We start from the raw sequence: 13,979 nt of genomic DNA on the forward strand, positions 1-13,979 counted from the left end.
ATATTTGTTATTATATATTGATGATATGCTTATTGCTTTCATGAATTCTTCCGCTATTCAAAAGTTAAAAAGGTACTGTCATCTGAGTTTGAGATGAATGATCTTAGAGAAGCTAAGAAGATATTGGGTATGAAGATCGAGAGAGACAGGGTGAAGAGGAGATTGAAGCTTACACAGAGGAGTTACTTGCAGAAGATGTTGAAGAAATTTAGCTTTGATGGTAATACAAAAGCAGTTAGTACTCTATTGGTTCCCCACTTCAAGCTTTCAGCTTTAATGTCACATGTTTTAGTTGAGGACAGAGATTATATGTCAAAGGTTCCATATGCCAGTGCGCTGGGTAGCTTGATGTATGTGATAATGTGTACGAGGTCAGATTTATCACAAGCCGTGAGCATGGTATCGATGTATATGTATGACCCCGGGAAGGATCATTGGGAGGCCATGAAGTGGATTCTACGGTATGTTAAAGACACTGTGGATGTTGGTTTAATTTTTTAGAATAATGAGAAGATTGGGCAGGATTGTATTGACTATATGGATTCTAATTATGCGGGGGATCTTGACAAGCGTCGGTCTACTTCAGGATACATGTTTACATTAGCAGGAGCAACAGTATGTTAGAGATGTACACTTCAGTCTACAGTGCCTCTTTCTACTACAGAGGCGGGGTATATGGTGGTGACTGAAGCTGTTAAGGAGGCTTTGTGGTTGCATGGATTGTTGGAGGACTTGGGGATTGCACAGGAGACCATTCAGGTATTGTGATAGCATGTCGGCTATCTATTTGGTAAAGAACCAGGTTTATCATGTACGCACGAAGCATATTGATGTTAGATTTTACTTTGTTCGTGATGTTTTGGATGATGGAGATGTCATATTGGAAAAAATCCACACAAAAGATAACCCTATAGATACGTTGACCAAAGTTGTCTCGGGTGTGAAGTTTGGCCATTGTTTGGAGCTACTGAACATTCTTCAATGTTGAGGGCCTTTGGAGGCCATTTGGGTGAACTACGTTCGGTTTGATTCCTTGGGCAATAGGATATGTAGGCAGTCTTTTTGATACATCCGGATTGGATTTGTTAATTTCGATTTGAGCTCTCGTTTGGGTCCCTGACTTGTTGTGGATTGAGTCCATTATCGTGGGGTTGATTCCACTTCGTACTGGACGCAATAAGTGAGACATTTGGATGTTTTGGTGTCGGCTCAGTTTCGGGAGAAACTTCACCGATATGGAGATTTGTAGAGGTGGCAAACACGCGACGGACAGCTCAGGAAAAATCAGCAGAGAGACAGTTTTCAGGCTGTCCGGTCGACCACGAGTCAGCTACGGTTGACCGAAAACGTGCACAGAGAGGCAGTAGGTTTCTGGAGTTGGGACGGTCGACCGCCGAATTCGTCGCGGTCAACCACCGAATTCGTCGCGGTTGACTACCAAAGTTCGTTCGACTGCCGCGGTAGTCCGCGGACACTGTAATCGATTTTACGAGTTTCTATCATTCTGTCCGGTCTACCGCGGAGTCAAGTGCGGTCGACCGCGACTCGGGTCTGAGATGGGCTTTGGGTGTTCAACCCGTTTCGTTTGCTGTTTGTATAAAACCCTAAACACGATTAATTAGGGTTAAGCAAGGACGATTTGATTAGACTTTTGAGAGAGAGTATTATGCATCCTTTGTGGGAGGATTTGTGAGAGATCTAGAGAGCTTTGTTATAGGGTTTATTGGTGAGATTTGTAACCCTATTTGTATTCTCTTAATTTCTAATAATAAGAACTCCCCCCTCCTTACCCAGCGGACGTAGGCAACTTGTCGAACCACATAAAATTCGTTTGTCTTGCTGTGGTGATTATGTTTTGCTGGTATGGTTGTGATTTATCTCGTTCTTGTTCGTGTACTTTCGTGTGATTCGAGTTTCGTTGCGCACAACAACAAAGACTATTCACAACTTCTAATACAATTTTCTAAGTATTCGATTGTATAGATTTACCATTATAGTATCTTCATGATATTATATGCATGTATAAAATAAAACCATGCCTAATATTTAATGCTAGTGTCACATCTTGAATTGTTACTAGCGATTGTCGATGCTCAATGCGAGCAATAGACTTGACTCAGAAAACATGACCATCGTACATTGAATTGGCACCAAAAGTGAGTAAATCAACAAGCATCCTCCGCAAAAAAATTGTTTTGAGTCCCGTTTGCTCCAAAATAAACTAGGTGACAACTTTCGGTAATTGCTAAAATTAAAATATTGCATCTTTGTAACTTGTAAGCGATTGTTTTGACTTTGTTTTCTTATTTATTTATTTATTTATTAATAGTTATATTCGAACTGAGCTACCATACATACAGGATGCGACTAATTTAGTTAGAGCTATAAAAACGCATAATTAACTATTAATATTGTTAATCCAAATTGCCTGATTATATAACATCATCAAACCTTGCTGGATCAAATACGCATGGTTTAATTAGAGATTTACAATATCAATGAATATGTTAGTTACACAATGTGTGTATTATAATCTTAACCCTGTAGATACGCCTTCATAATATATCAAAAGAAGTATCAATCATGCACGCAGTTAAGAATTATTAGTTTTATTTATGTAGCTATAGAAATATTAAAAGCACACACATGTACATATATATCAGTGGCATGTATTTAATAGTTAAAATAAATATGATTAACACTAATCTACTACTAATTATCTTCAAAGTTACCATAACTTACATACTACAGGGAAGACAAAGTACTTGGATTTTAAGGGAGAAAAGTGGAAAAGTAGAAAATCTGTGATTGCACTGAATAGTATAACTAAGACTAGTCAAAAAATATATATAGATAATATAATTCTTTTCACTATTTTTTTTGAAACTAATTACCAGCACTAATTAATATATGTAGTTAAACCTTAATTAGGATAATTTCCTGCCTGAAGGATAGGGCACTTTGGTAATTAGCAGCTCCCTCCCCTAAAATGCCTTCCTTATTACAGAACCCCGCAAAAGCCTCCACATAGATTCATCACAAATCGCCTCCAACGCTCATCGACCGACACGTGTCCTTCTCTCCCCTCCGATTTCTCTCTCTTCCCACCTCCAAAGGACCAAGCTTTAGAGAGAGGGTAGAGAGAGAGAGAGAGAGCGAGAACGCCCCATTTCTTCTCTCCGAACCCTAATTCGATCCCCAATCGGATATTTTCCCGCCGAATCTTGATCGTTCTCACGAATTCTACAGATCAGATCTCGAGGTTTGTTGTATTGGCTATTCTAGGGTTTAGATTTAGCTTCAATTGCTGTTGGATCCATTTAGAATCATTCAGATCTATACGTTTTTGTTTCGTTCCTGTTTTGAATCAATGATTTTTTTAATTTCAGAGGATTATTATGTTTTTTTAAACTGATTTTGATTGGGTTCGGCGTGAAAATTTAATTTTTACACGATCAATCTTTATTATTGTAATAGGACGGTATCGAAATGGACGATCATGGTACATAGGACTTCTTAATTTGAAACTATATTGTATGGGAGGGAATATTTGTTAATTGTTGCAGGGATGAGCTGAATTTTTCATCTTTGAAGGAATCCTGCATTTAAATTTGCTGATTTTGAGACGTGAATGCGTTTTTTGTTAGATTCCTTTATCTGATTATTGTTCATGATAATTCGTAGTTTTATTTTTGGGATATGAGGGAAACCTTGGCAAGACACTAGGGTTCCCGGCTGATGCCCGAGTTCCCCGATCCACAACCCGTACCAAGTAAACCCGTGTGTGTAGGCCTCACCTGCCACTCGCACGCTTCGAACCAAGGGACCTGGGGGTGTTGGCAGTATAACCATTGTGTCCCGACACCACCTGTGCCACCCCTGGTGGGTATGATAGTTTGTAGTTTGTTCATGTAATTTATTCAGCTTCTGAAGAGCTGGTGGTATGTGAATCGTGGGGCTTTGAAGATTACATAAATTGTATTGTAATCCTGCACTCGGCAGCCATATTGCTAAGAGTGTAGAATTATAACCCTCAGTTCCCACCAAAATTTCAGAGTTCCGGTGTAGTAGAAGGGACTTTAAGATAATATTATAGCAACACTAGTTCAACTACTATTGGGCACGCATTTAAAAGCTACTTAGAAACATAGTAGGCTGCATAAATAGAATAAAAACCCTGTTTTTCTATCCATAAAAGAGACGGTCAATGTACGAGAACATGTTAGACTGTAACATTATAACCTTCAAGTGTTTGGTGTAGTGCAGGGGAGTTTAAGAGATCTTTCATCGTCCAGGGGTATTTTCTTAAATTTGTTCCTATTTTGTTGTGACAATTCTGACATACAATTGAGTATGTTGATACTTGTTTTCCAGAATGTTCATGTGACCTGTGCCCTCTGGGTTCTGTCTTCCTTTTGTTCCTTGATACTTACAATCTTCCTGCTTTTGAATTTAGGGAGATCTGAATTGCTTGTTGACGAGTTGAGGTGGAAAGTATTCTATATCTGCAACAGTCATGAAGAAAGCCTTCGACCAGACTGTTCGCGACCTGTAAGAGTTTTAGCTTGTTTTTGGTCTTCAAGCTAATATCCTGAATGCTGCTTCCTCAGCCTTTTAGTTTAAGATTGTTAGTGATCAATATGTTCACTAGAAAGGCTTCTCACTTAATTGGGGTAATTAGACTCATGGGATTCCTTTTTATGTCTTCAGCAAGAGAGAGGTGAACAAGAAAGTTCTGAAGGTGCCTGGCATAGAGCAGAAGGTAAATTATCTAGGTTCCCCCCAACCCCCCGTAACCACCTTAAAAATAGGGTAATTACGGAAACCACATTTCAATTTCAATTTATAAATAAACCTTAAAAGTGGGTGTTTGTTGCAATCAATGACCTCCCAGTCAAAGTTTTCACTAAAAGCACAAAATTACCCTTAAAAAACTCACATTCAAGGTACGCGACTCATTTTAGTGTTTGGATCTTGTTAGGATATAACTTACGTACTTTGAACTTGAATTTTATAACCTTATTTTTGGTTTTTTTAAAGTGAAAATTTGACTGGGAGATGGTTGATTGCAAGCAAAACCCATTTTAAAGGTGGTTTATGTATAAATTAAAATTGAAAGGTGGATTTCACATAATTACCTTATTTGTAAGGTGGTTTCTCCCCAAATAATACTTGAAATTTTGACTTTTCTTGGTTGCATTTTTTAAATTTGAGATAATAATAAAAGTTCTCTCTTTCTAATACCTTTCAGATTCTTGATGCGACTAGCAATGAGCCTTGGGGTCCTCACGGATCCCTTCTAGCAGATATTGCACAAGCGACTCGTAACTAGTAAGCTGATATTTCTGCATGTTTCACTTACTATTATTTTCTTGCTTTTCAAACAGCATAATCATGTATGGATAAACCATGCAGTCATGAATACCAGATGATCATGCATGTAATATGGAAGAGGCTTAATGACACTGGAAAAAATTGGCGACATGTTTACAAGGTTAGGCGTTTCTTCTTTTCCTTTCTTGGACTGTATAACTATCTCTCATTTGTTATATTTGTGATTGACATTCATGATTTTTTTTCCATTTGAGAAGTTATTCATGAAAATTTGAAAAACAAGTAGTACTGTGCCGCATTGCTGCTTTATTTTACTGATTTTTTTTGCAACAATTATTCATTCATGTGGCTTCAGGCTTTGACTGTTTTGGAGTACCTCATTGGTCATGGATCTGAACGTGTCATTGATGAAATCAGGGAACATGCTTACCAGATATCAGTAATGCAATTAACCTTTGACTTTCACTTCCACTGATCAAATTATAGCTTTGACTAATGTATCCTTTGGTGCCTTTCTGCTAATCTAGATATCTGTGACTAATCTTTGCTTTATCTACTCTACTTGGTTATGCAACTTATTGACTGTTTCTTTATGCCAGACCTTGTCCGACTTCCAGTATATTGATTCTAGTGGAAAAGACCAGGGAAGCAATGTAAGAAGGAAATCTCAGAGTCTTGTTGCTCTAGTAAATGACAAAGAAAAAATACAGGAGGTTAGACAGAAAGCCCTCGCTAACAAGGACAAGTAAGTTCTCCTCACCCTAAAATTCAATCTATTACTGTACAGTTGATGGGCATTTTAAGATGTCATGTAGTTATACAGATTCCGTAGTACATTTTCAACTGGTGGTAGGAGCCCATATTCTGGTGGTGGAGGCTATGGTGATCGTTGTGATGATGATCGCTATGAAGGCCGATATAGAGATAGTTATGAAGGCCGCTCCAGAGATAGTTATGAAGGCCGATACAGAGATGAGGATCGAAATGGGTATGGAAGAGAAAGAGATTGGGGTTCCAGGGATGATGAAAGATACGGAAGAGGTGATTCATACAACCGAGATGGAGATCGCTATGGTAGAGATTCTGATGAACGTTATAGAAGAGATAGTTACAGAGATGATGACTACAGAGGCCACAGCAGCGATGACTCCCAGTTTGGTCCAAGAAGCAGGAGCTTGGATAGAGATAGGGATCGTTTTTCAGAAGAGGACGATCGTTATTCATCTCGGTATGCATATCCTAATTTGTTTCAAGTCCAGCTACCAATAAGCAGTGCATTCAGGTCAATTCATTTTTATTCCTGTAAGAACATACTCTTGGAATAGTTCGCGATGCAGCTGACAGTTCATTCTGTAATGAATTCTTATGGCCTCGTAATCCTAAATGAGTGATACCTAGTATTTTCTTATCAATTCTTGTTTTCTGACAAGAGTTTTAAAGACGTACATTTTCTCAATTTGCTTTTCCAGGGCTAATTCGTTTACTCCTTTTTTGCAGTAACAGTGGTGGCAGAGGTGACGAGCCATCTCAAGAGGAAAGGTGGATTTTCATTTTAATTAAGACATATCTACATCCTCTTTCTGCATTTTGTATGTTGAGCTCAGATTCTTTTTTTCTTTAACTGCACCATTTACTATTGATTGATAAATCCTGTTACAGCCGACTTGAGCGCAAGCTTTCTGAGCAAAGTCCGCCTCCCAGTTATGAAGCAGCAACAAAAGATACTCGTGACCATGTGCAGGATGAACGGTATGTACCCCAATTCTTGCGGTGATATTTCAGTATGACAATGCATGTTTTCCTCTAACATAATTCTTAAATTTAAGGGGTGATGGGAATGTCACTCTACCTACGACAAAAGTATACTCGCCTCCTGCAACTAAAGTAAACTCGAGCACAAGTCCAGATCCTAATCAGTCTGCGATAGGTGCTTCTTCTTCAGCCTCAAAAAAAGAAGGTGACGAATTTGATGAATTTGACCCCCGTGGTTCTGTTCCAGGTATCAAAGAGTTTCAGGTTCTTTCAAGCTTCTCTGAGCAATATCATACTTACAACATCTATCTTGAGTTAATGTTAATTGTATTCTTCTGTTGAACCTTGTTGTTTTAACCTTTAGCTAATCACAGCTGTGCTTCCTGCAAGTATGTCTATAAGTTATTGTATGCTAACTTGTAAAGTCTTGACTGAAACAAATTCATGTCGGCTCTTCGCCACATCATATTCACACAATATGTTACAATTTATCACTGTTTTTTTTTTTTTTTTTTTTTTTTGGTCGGGGGGGGGGGAGGGGCGGCGCGCGACGGTCGTTGAAAATTTTGATATAGGATGGCCCAACCATAGACATATAGAGTTCACAATATGCTTATTGCATACTTAGTTGGTCGATGAAGGTTAAGAAGATTTCTTTTTTCCCATCACTATAAAGACTTTTAGCGTGCTAAGTAGTTGTTTTTGCTTATAAAGTAGTTTTGAAAGACAGAATTTTACAAGAGAAGTTTGTTGTGATGTTTTGAGTCCTAATCCAGCAGTGATCATCCCCATTATGTAAAATAACCCTAAGGTTTATATAATTTGCTCTCGTCTGAAGCTATGTGACATTGGGCGGGTGACCTTACATGTTGAAACTAAAACATATACGGTAATTTGGTTTTGATGCTATCTGATAAGGACTGGGTGAATAATCTGTATATGCTGGGAACTAAGACATGATAATTTGGTTTTAGCTCGGGGAAAGTTTGTTACTTGCGTAAGTTATACTGGTATAAGGTTTAACTCTCATTACCTAGACGGTGTTGCCTTTGACATTTACGCTTTTTCTGCTGTTTTCTTTCTACGTATACAACCAAATAGTGAACTTTGTAGCTGCTATATCTATCAATATTTTGATTTTTGAACCATGATTATTAAAACAGAACTTCATAAACCACTAGATCAGGATCTTATCAATTGGAAGGCATCTAGGAAATAAACGCATTCTAATCATGCAAACTATTGAATATTTACATAACTACACAACATCATTTTCTTTCATGGGAAGTGAATGCAACCTTTTCATTTTGTTGATCAGCTACCTCAGCTCCAGCAAGTGGTTCAGGAGTTGACCTCTTTGGAAATCAATCTCCGATAGATCCAATTAATTCATTGGCTCTGGTTCCAGTGAGTTATACTACCACTTCAGAAGTTGATATCACAGCAGATTCAGGTGTTGGAACAAACTTTGTGCCTTTGACATCAGCATCAAATGCATTCAGCCAGGTATATACTTGACCGTACACTTCAGATGTCATATACTGTTTATTCATTATAAAATGGCCTAGAAGATGGTTGAAGAACCAAAACTTATGTTATAACCTATGCAGCCAAGTGAAGATCCCTTTGGAGACGGTCCATTCAAGGTGACAACAACACAACAAAATTCTCAAGCTCCACAACAGGGGTTCGCACCTGCTACTACTCCAGCACCGGCAGCCTCAAAGGTGGAAACAGCCCCAGCCTTTGATTTTGGGGATCCCTTGGGTGGTCTCACATACACTCCTACTGTCACAAATGGTCATCAACAGTTTACTCCAAACCCTCCATCTTTGTCCAATGATTTTCCTATGACTCAACCTAACAATGGTTCGCTTGGTGGGATTCCTCCGTCGGGATCCTCTGGTTTATATCCTCAACAGCCATATCCACAACCTGCATATCCCTCAAATACGCAAAGAGCAAATATAAATTATCCTTCACCGCCATCCCAACAACCCGCATATCCTACAAATATGCCTACATCGAATATGAACTACCCCCTACAATCTGGACCATCTGCCGGATTGGCACCTCAGCCTGTCCCTGCACCAAATCCTACTCCTGTAAACTATCTTACTCAACCAGGATCATCTTCTCAGTCTGCGATGCAAACAGCTCTTACTGTACCTGGACAGCCTGCACAACCACCAAAAGACAAGTTTGAGACCAAATCTACGGTTTGGGCTGACACTTTGAATCGAGGTCTAGTTAATCTAAACATTTCGGGGGGTAAGTGCTATCTCTTTTTCTTGAATTTTGCAAATTCCCATGAGCTTGGAGGGTTTTGCACAAAATCTGTCAGAACTTTTTAATTCAGAGAAAACCCTCCTAAGCTATTGAAAAAACTGATAAAAGATGTTAACATGTAAAGTTTAAAAAAGTGACCTGGTTGTTATGTGTTGTTCTCCCACATAAATGTTCTTTATTCAAATTTCTTGTCACGAACTTTAAGTTGCCATAATTCAAACTTATTGCTCTATCGGGTAACGCTGTTTATGAGATTTTCCATTAGTTTATGGGAGTTTAGTTTAGTTTGAAAGGTTAGGGAAATTTTATCCCATCTACAAATTTCAAGGAGGGTTTTGTGTAAAACCCCCCAATATTCATAGTTGTTTTGTGAAATCTACCCTTTTCCTATTGCATAACCCGAGTTGTTGAAAAAACTAAAAGAAATCTATTTTTTCTGCAGCTAAAGTTAACCCATTAGCGGATATAGGGGTCGACTTTGAAGCCATAAACCGGCAGGATAAAAGGAAAGAGAAGAGCTCTGCAGCTCCTGTAGCATCTACAATAACCATGGGCAAAGCTATGGGATCAGGTTCTGGCATTGGTAGAGCTGGTGCTGGTTCCCTTGCTCCTTCGAACCCCATGATGGGCTCCGGGATGGGCATGGGCATGGGCATGGGCATGGGCATGGGCATGGGAAGAGGCATGGGCATGGGTGGCTATGGTGGTGGTATGAATCAGCCTATGGGGATGGGCATGGGCATGAACAGGGGCATGGGCATGGGCATGGGCATGGGGATGAATATGGGCATGGGCATGAACCCCGGAGCTCAAATGCGCCCTCCTGCTCAAAACCCTGGCATGCCCGGAGTTGGGTATAATCCGATGATGGGCGGCTATGGCTCACAATTGCCACATGGAGGTGGAGGATACAGGTGAGGTATTTTTTTTACTCGTTCATAGTCAACGACACCATCATGTATTATTGGTAATTTTGAGTCTGTAGATTTTGGTCCTTACTATTTCTTAGCTGTGATTATTGAGAATGTATCCTGTAAAAGATTTGTTCTACGAAAATGCTACAAACTGTGCTGTATGAAGAGTTGGGCTGTGCCTATTCGAGGGGGGGATGTATTTGGAATTGGTTTATTTGTATTGGTGTTTTTGGTGAATTAAGTGAAATATTTATTGCTGCATTTGGCTGAATATATGATGAAAATTTATTACCTCTTTCATGTTTCTGGCAGAAATGTCGATTTTATATGTTTCCTTTTGCCTTCCTCTATGTTGTTCTTTGCACGTTTGACTCGTCATCTTCTTTAGGTGATATTTCATGCTGTTTTGGGATTGTTTGTTTCTTGTTTTCTCAAGTAAAATTTCGGGAGTGCCTCTTATTTTATTGAAATATGTAATCCACGAACTGATAGTAGTTATTGTTGTTTTGATTATTTGCTGATGTAATATTATGATCTCCAAACAATCAAATATGCAGTGTAAAAAAATGATCATATATGTTGAGGATAGTGGAATTGAAACCTAAAATAAGGAGTCATCTTCCTCTTATTTCTCTTGTTTTATAGCACGTAACTCTATTGGAGTGGAGAAGCCACTACCATGAAAAGCAAGGAGAGAAGGACATCTCAAGTTACATGAACTGAAGGAACTCAAACCAAGTAGGCCTAAGTCAAAAGTTGATTGTATTTAGGTCGGGATGCATACCAACTTTGTAGCCGTAGTTGTCTATTATCCAGTGATAATGTGAGAAAGTGAGAATGAGTACAAAAAATGCAGTAATGTAATGTGAGCAAAATTTTTGGAACGAAAATTATCTAAATCTGCATAATTACGAAAAGGGATGAGAGAGAGAGAGAGAGAAAGAGAGGAGTGATAAGGAGAGAAATCAGTGTAAATCAGGAGCACCCATTTGTATTTTATTTCTTTCTTTCTCTCTCTCTCTCTCTCTCATTCCCTAGAGAGTGCCCATGCGCAGCCATTAGAAAATTCGACCAATAATTTGACTTTAGAAAGGGTAAACTGGAACGAGTCATAATTCACATCATTAAAACAAGTGTGTGACCATCTTAATGCTTGAAGCTACTTAACATTGCGCTAGAGAAACCTATAGTCATAAAATAAATAAATGAAAATTACACTAACATGGTCCAAAACATTCATCAAGAAACAATCAGTTAACGAAAACTACGTGCACGACACGTGACCATGGCTTTTAGCCCCTCTTCTTAATGTTTAGGTATCAATGTACAAGTTATAGGGACTTTTTCCGGCCTATAATCCAAGATTTTGACTCCCATGTTCTACCCATATATGTAGTTTTTCGAATTACTTTTACACCCAACTATATACCGAGAGTTAATTTTCGGACTGTTTGGTTGAGAGGAAATGGAGACGCGAGAGCAAATGTTGCAGCCAAATTCCTATTTCCAGCATTTGGTTAGCGTCAAGGTAGTTAAAAATGATAATCTTTTCCAAAAAAAAACTACAGCATTTTCATCTCTCTCGCAGCGCAATGAGCTCGCACGTGAAAAGTTAATATTTCGATTAGATGCATAGAGAAAACCACCTAAAATATTTTTCGCTAACAAGTAAAAAATGAGTACGTACAAAAGATCGAGGTGGGAAAGTTGAGATCGCTGCAGTCTTAATGGAAATCCACCTAAAATATTATTTGACTAGCGCTAAAAATGAGATGAAGAGAGAGTACACAGAAAGCAATTACAACAGCGCTCAATCCAAAATCTCCCTCTCAACTTGCCTAAGTTCGGCACAACTCAGTACAAAAACACTACATAAACGAACTCAGTGAGGACTCAACTCTTTATTCAATTATTTTCGGCTCAAATATTCTTGTGGATTTCTTTAGATTGAGAGAGTCACCAATTACGTGAGAGTTATTATTATTATTATTATTAATTAAAGCCCAATTCTGCGCCTAAAAAGGAGGCTTTTAATCGTGTTTTAGGAGGGCAAACGCATGAGAAATTGTGAAGGTAACGCCTCAAGCTCTCTCTTCGTTCACTGTTCATCCCATGTGACTCTTAACTTTGATTACACTTCTCATTATTTTCTCCAAAAACCTCTGACTTTGTACTTGTACAAGCTTCATTAATGATCTCTGCAACTATTTTAATCTCCAATCTATATATTAACTATGCGATTCGTGTAAATTAGACATCTATATAAACTTGTTCACATGATTCATCGCTTCTAATTAATTATCTTCTAAACCCTGACTGGATCCAACATTTCTTCCTTCTAATCAATCTTTGGAGTCCTCATTAATTTGTTCACAGAGGTTCTTATTTCTACCTTTCATTTACACATATTTTAGAGATTAAAACTGTTCAATTAGTAGAACAATGTTGTTAAACGTAACAATATTATGATTAGTCTTAAATATAACAACTTTGTCTACTTTTATGTGCCACAGATAATCTCTGATTTTGCGCTGCATCATATATATGATTCAGGTACTTCCAAGAACCTGATAAATGTTCTTCCGTCAAGAGTCCTGTAAAATGAGGAACAATGAGTACTTAGAATCCACGATCAACGAAGTCGTGACGAGCAAATCTAACAAGACGAGGCCTCAAAAAACCGCCCCATCTAGATTAGTAGCATGCCTGACATTTCTCCAGTTCGCCTTCGCAATCTACGCGACGTTCCTCCTATACTACATGAGCCCCTCTGTCGATCTTCGAACAAAGCCAGACTTTACTTGGGCCACCAAACTCGCTCGATCCTGGAAAAAGTTCGTTATACAGCCTCAAGTTGTGTCACATATTCGAGAAAGTGATGCCTGTGAATATGAAACCATCGATTTTTCACAGAAGAAATCGAATGATGTACTGATGATAAAACTCAAGCGAGAGCTCTACAACGAAGTTTTAGATTTTCAGAAGAGGACTTCGGGATCTGAAAATTTAGCCGAGCTCATGAGAATGAAGTCTAAATGGAGTGTTAATGGGCCAAATATACCGAAAATTACGGTAATATTGAATCATTTCAAGAGGAAAACACTATGTGCTCAGCTCAATTCTCTACTGAATCAAACATTGCCATTTCATCAAATCTGGGTGCTCTCATTTGGGAGCCCAAATGAAATTTCTTTCAAGAGGATTGTCGATAGTTACAACGATTCAAGAATCAGCTTCATAAGCTCAAGCTACGATTTCAAGTACTATGGAAGGTTTCAGATGGCTCTGCAGACTGAATCAGACTTTGTTTATATTCTTGACGATGATATGATCCCTGGAGCGAAATTGTTACAGATATTGTCACATGTAGCAGGGACCGAGAAATACAAGAATTCTGTTCTCGGGAGCATCGGGAGAATTTTGCCATTTCGACAGAAGGATTTTAAATTTCCGAGTTATAGAAAGTTCAGATCGAAAGAGGCGGGCCTTTATTTACCTGATCCTGCGTATGATATAACCGTCGACAGAATCGTGCAAGTTGATTTCTTGTCAAGTTCTTGGTTTCTATCGTCTGATCTTACTAAAACCCTATTTGTAGAGACTCCATTTACTTTCATTACTGGTGAAGATCTTCATCTGAGGTAAAAATTCATCGAAATGTAAGTATTTTTTTCCCGTTATTTCAGGTAC

The 13,979-nt window shown here is 38.5% G+C and overlaps 2 protein-coding genes across 2 annotated transcripts in view; both read left to right on the forward strand.

Moving 5' to 3' along the window:
• On the forward strand, nt 3,034-10,550 carry LOC109848095 (clathrin interactor EPSIN 2). Its single transcript, XM_020417415.1, has 14 exons — nt 3,034-3,262; nt 4,457-4,551; nt 4,711-4,762; nt 5,252-5,331; nt 5,416-5,494; nt 5,690-5,773; nt 5,934-6,079; nt 6,158-6,562; nt 6,832-6,873; nt 6,994-7,083; nt 7,161-7,333; nt 8,405-8,592; nt 8,697-9,357; nt 9,818-10,550. The coding sequence occupies exons 2-14, from the start codon at nt 4,517-4,519 to the stop codon at nt 10,291-10,293; spliced, it is 2,511 nt and encodes an 836-aa protein (XP_020273004.1). The 5' UTR covers nt 3,034-3,262; nt 4,457-4,516; the 3' UTR covers nt 10,294-10,550.
• LOC109847316 overlaps nt 12,617-13,979 on the forward strand; it is an 11,655-nt gene continuing 10,292 nt past the window's right edge. Inside the window, exons 1-2 of the mRNA XM_020416553.1 lie at nt 12,617-12,667; nt 12,843-13,930. Coding sequence (XP_020272142.1) covers nt 12,864-13,930 — 1,067 coding nt within the window. The 5' untranslated portion in view covers nt 12,617-12,667; nt 12,843-12,863. The remainder of the gene's footprint in view (nt 12,668-12,842; nt 13,931-13,979) is intronic.

This window comes from Asparagus officinalis, chromosome 7 (assembly GCF_001876935.1).
Source record: "Asparagus officinalis chromosome 7, Aspof.V1, whole genome shotgun sequence".
Taxonomy (NCBI): domain Eukaryota; kingdom Viridiplantae; phylum Streptophyta; class Magnoliopsida; order Asparagales; family Asparagaceae; genus Asparagus; species Asparagus officinalis.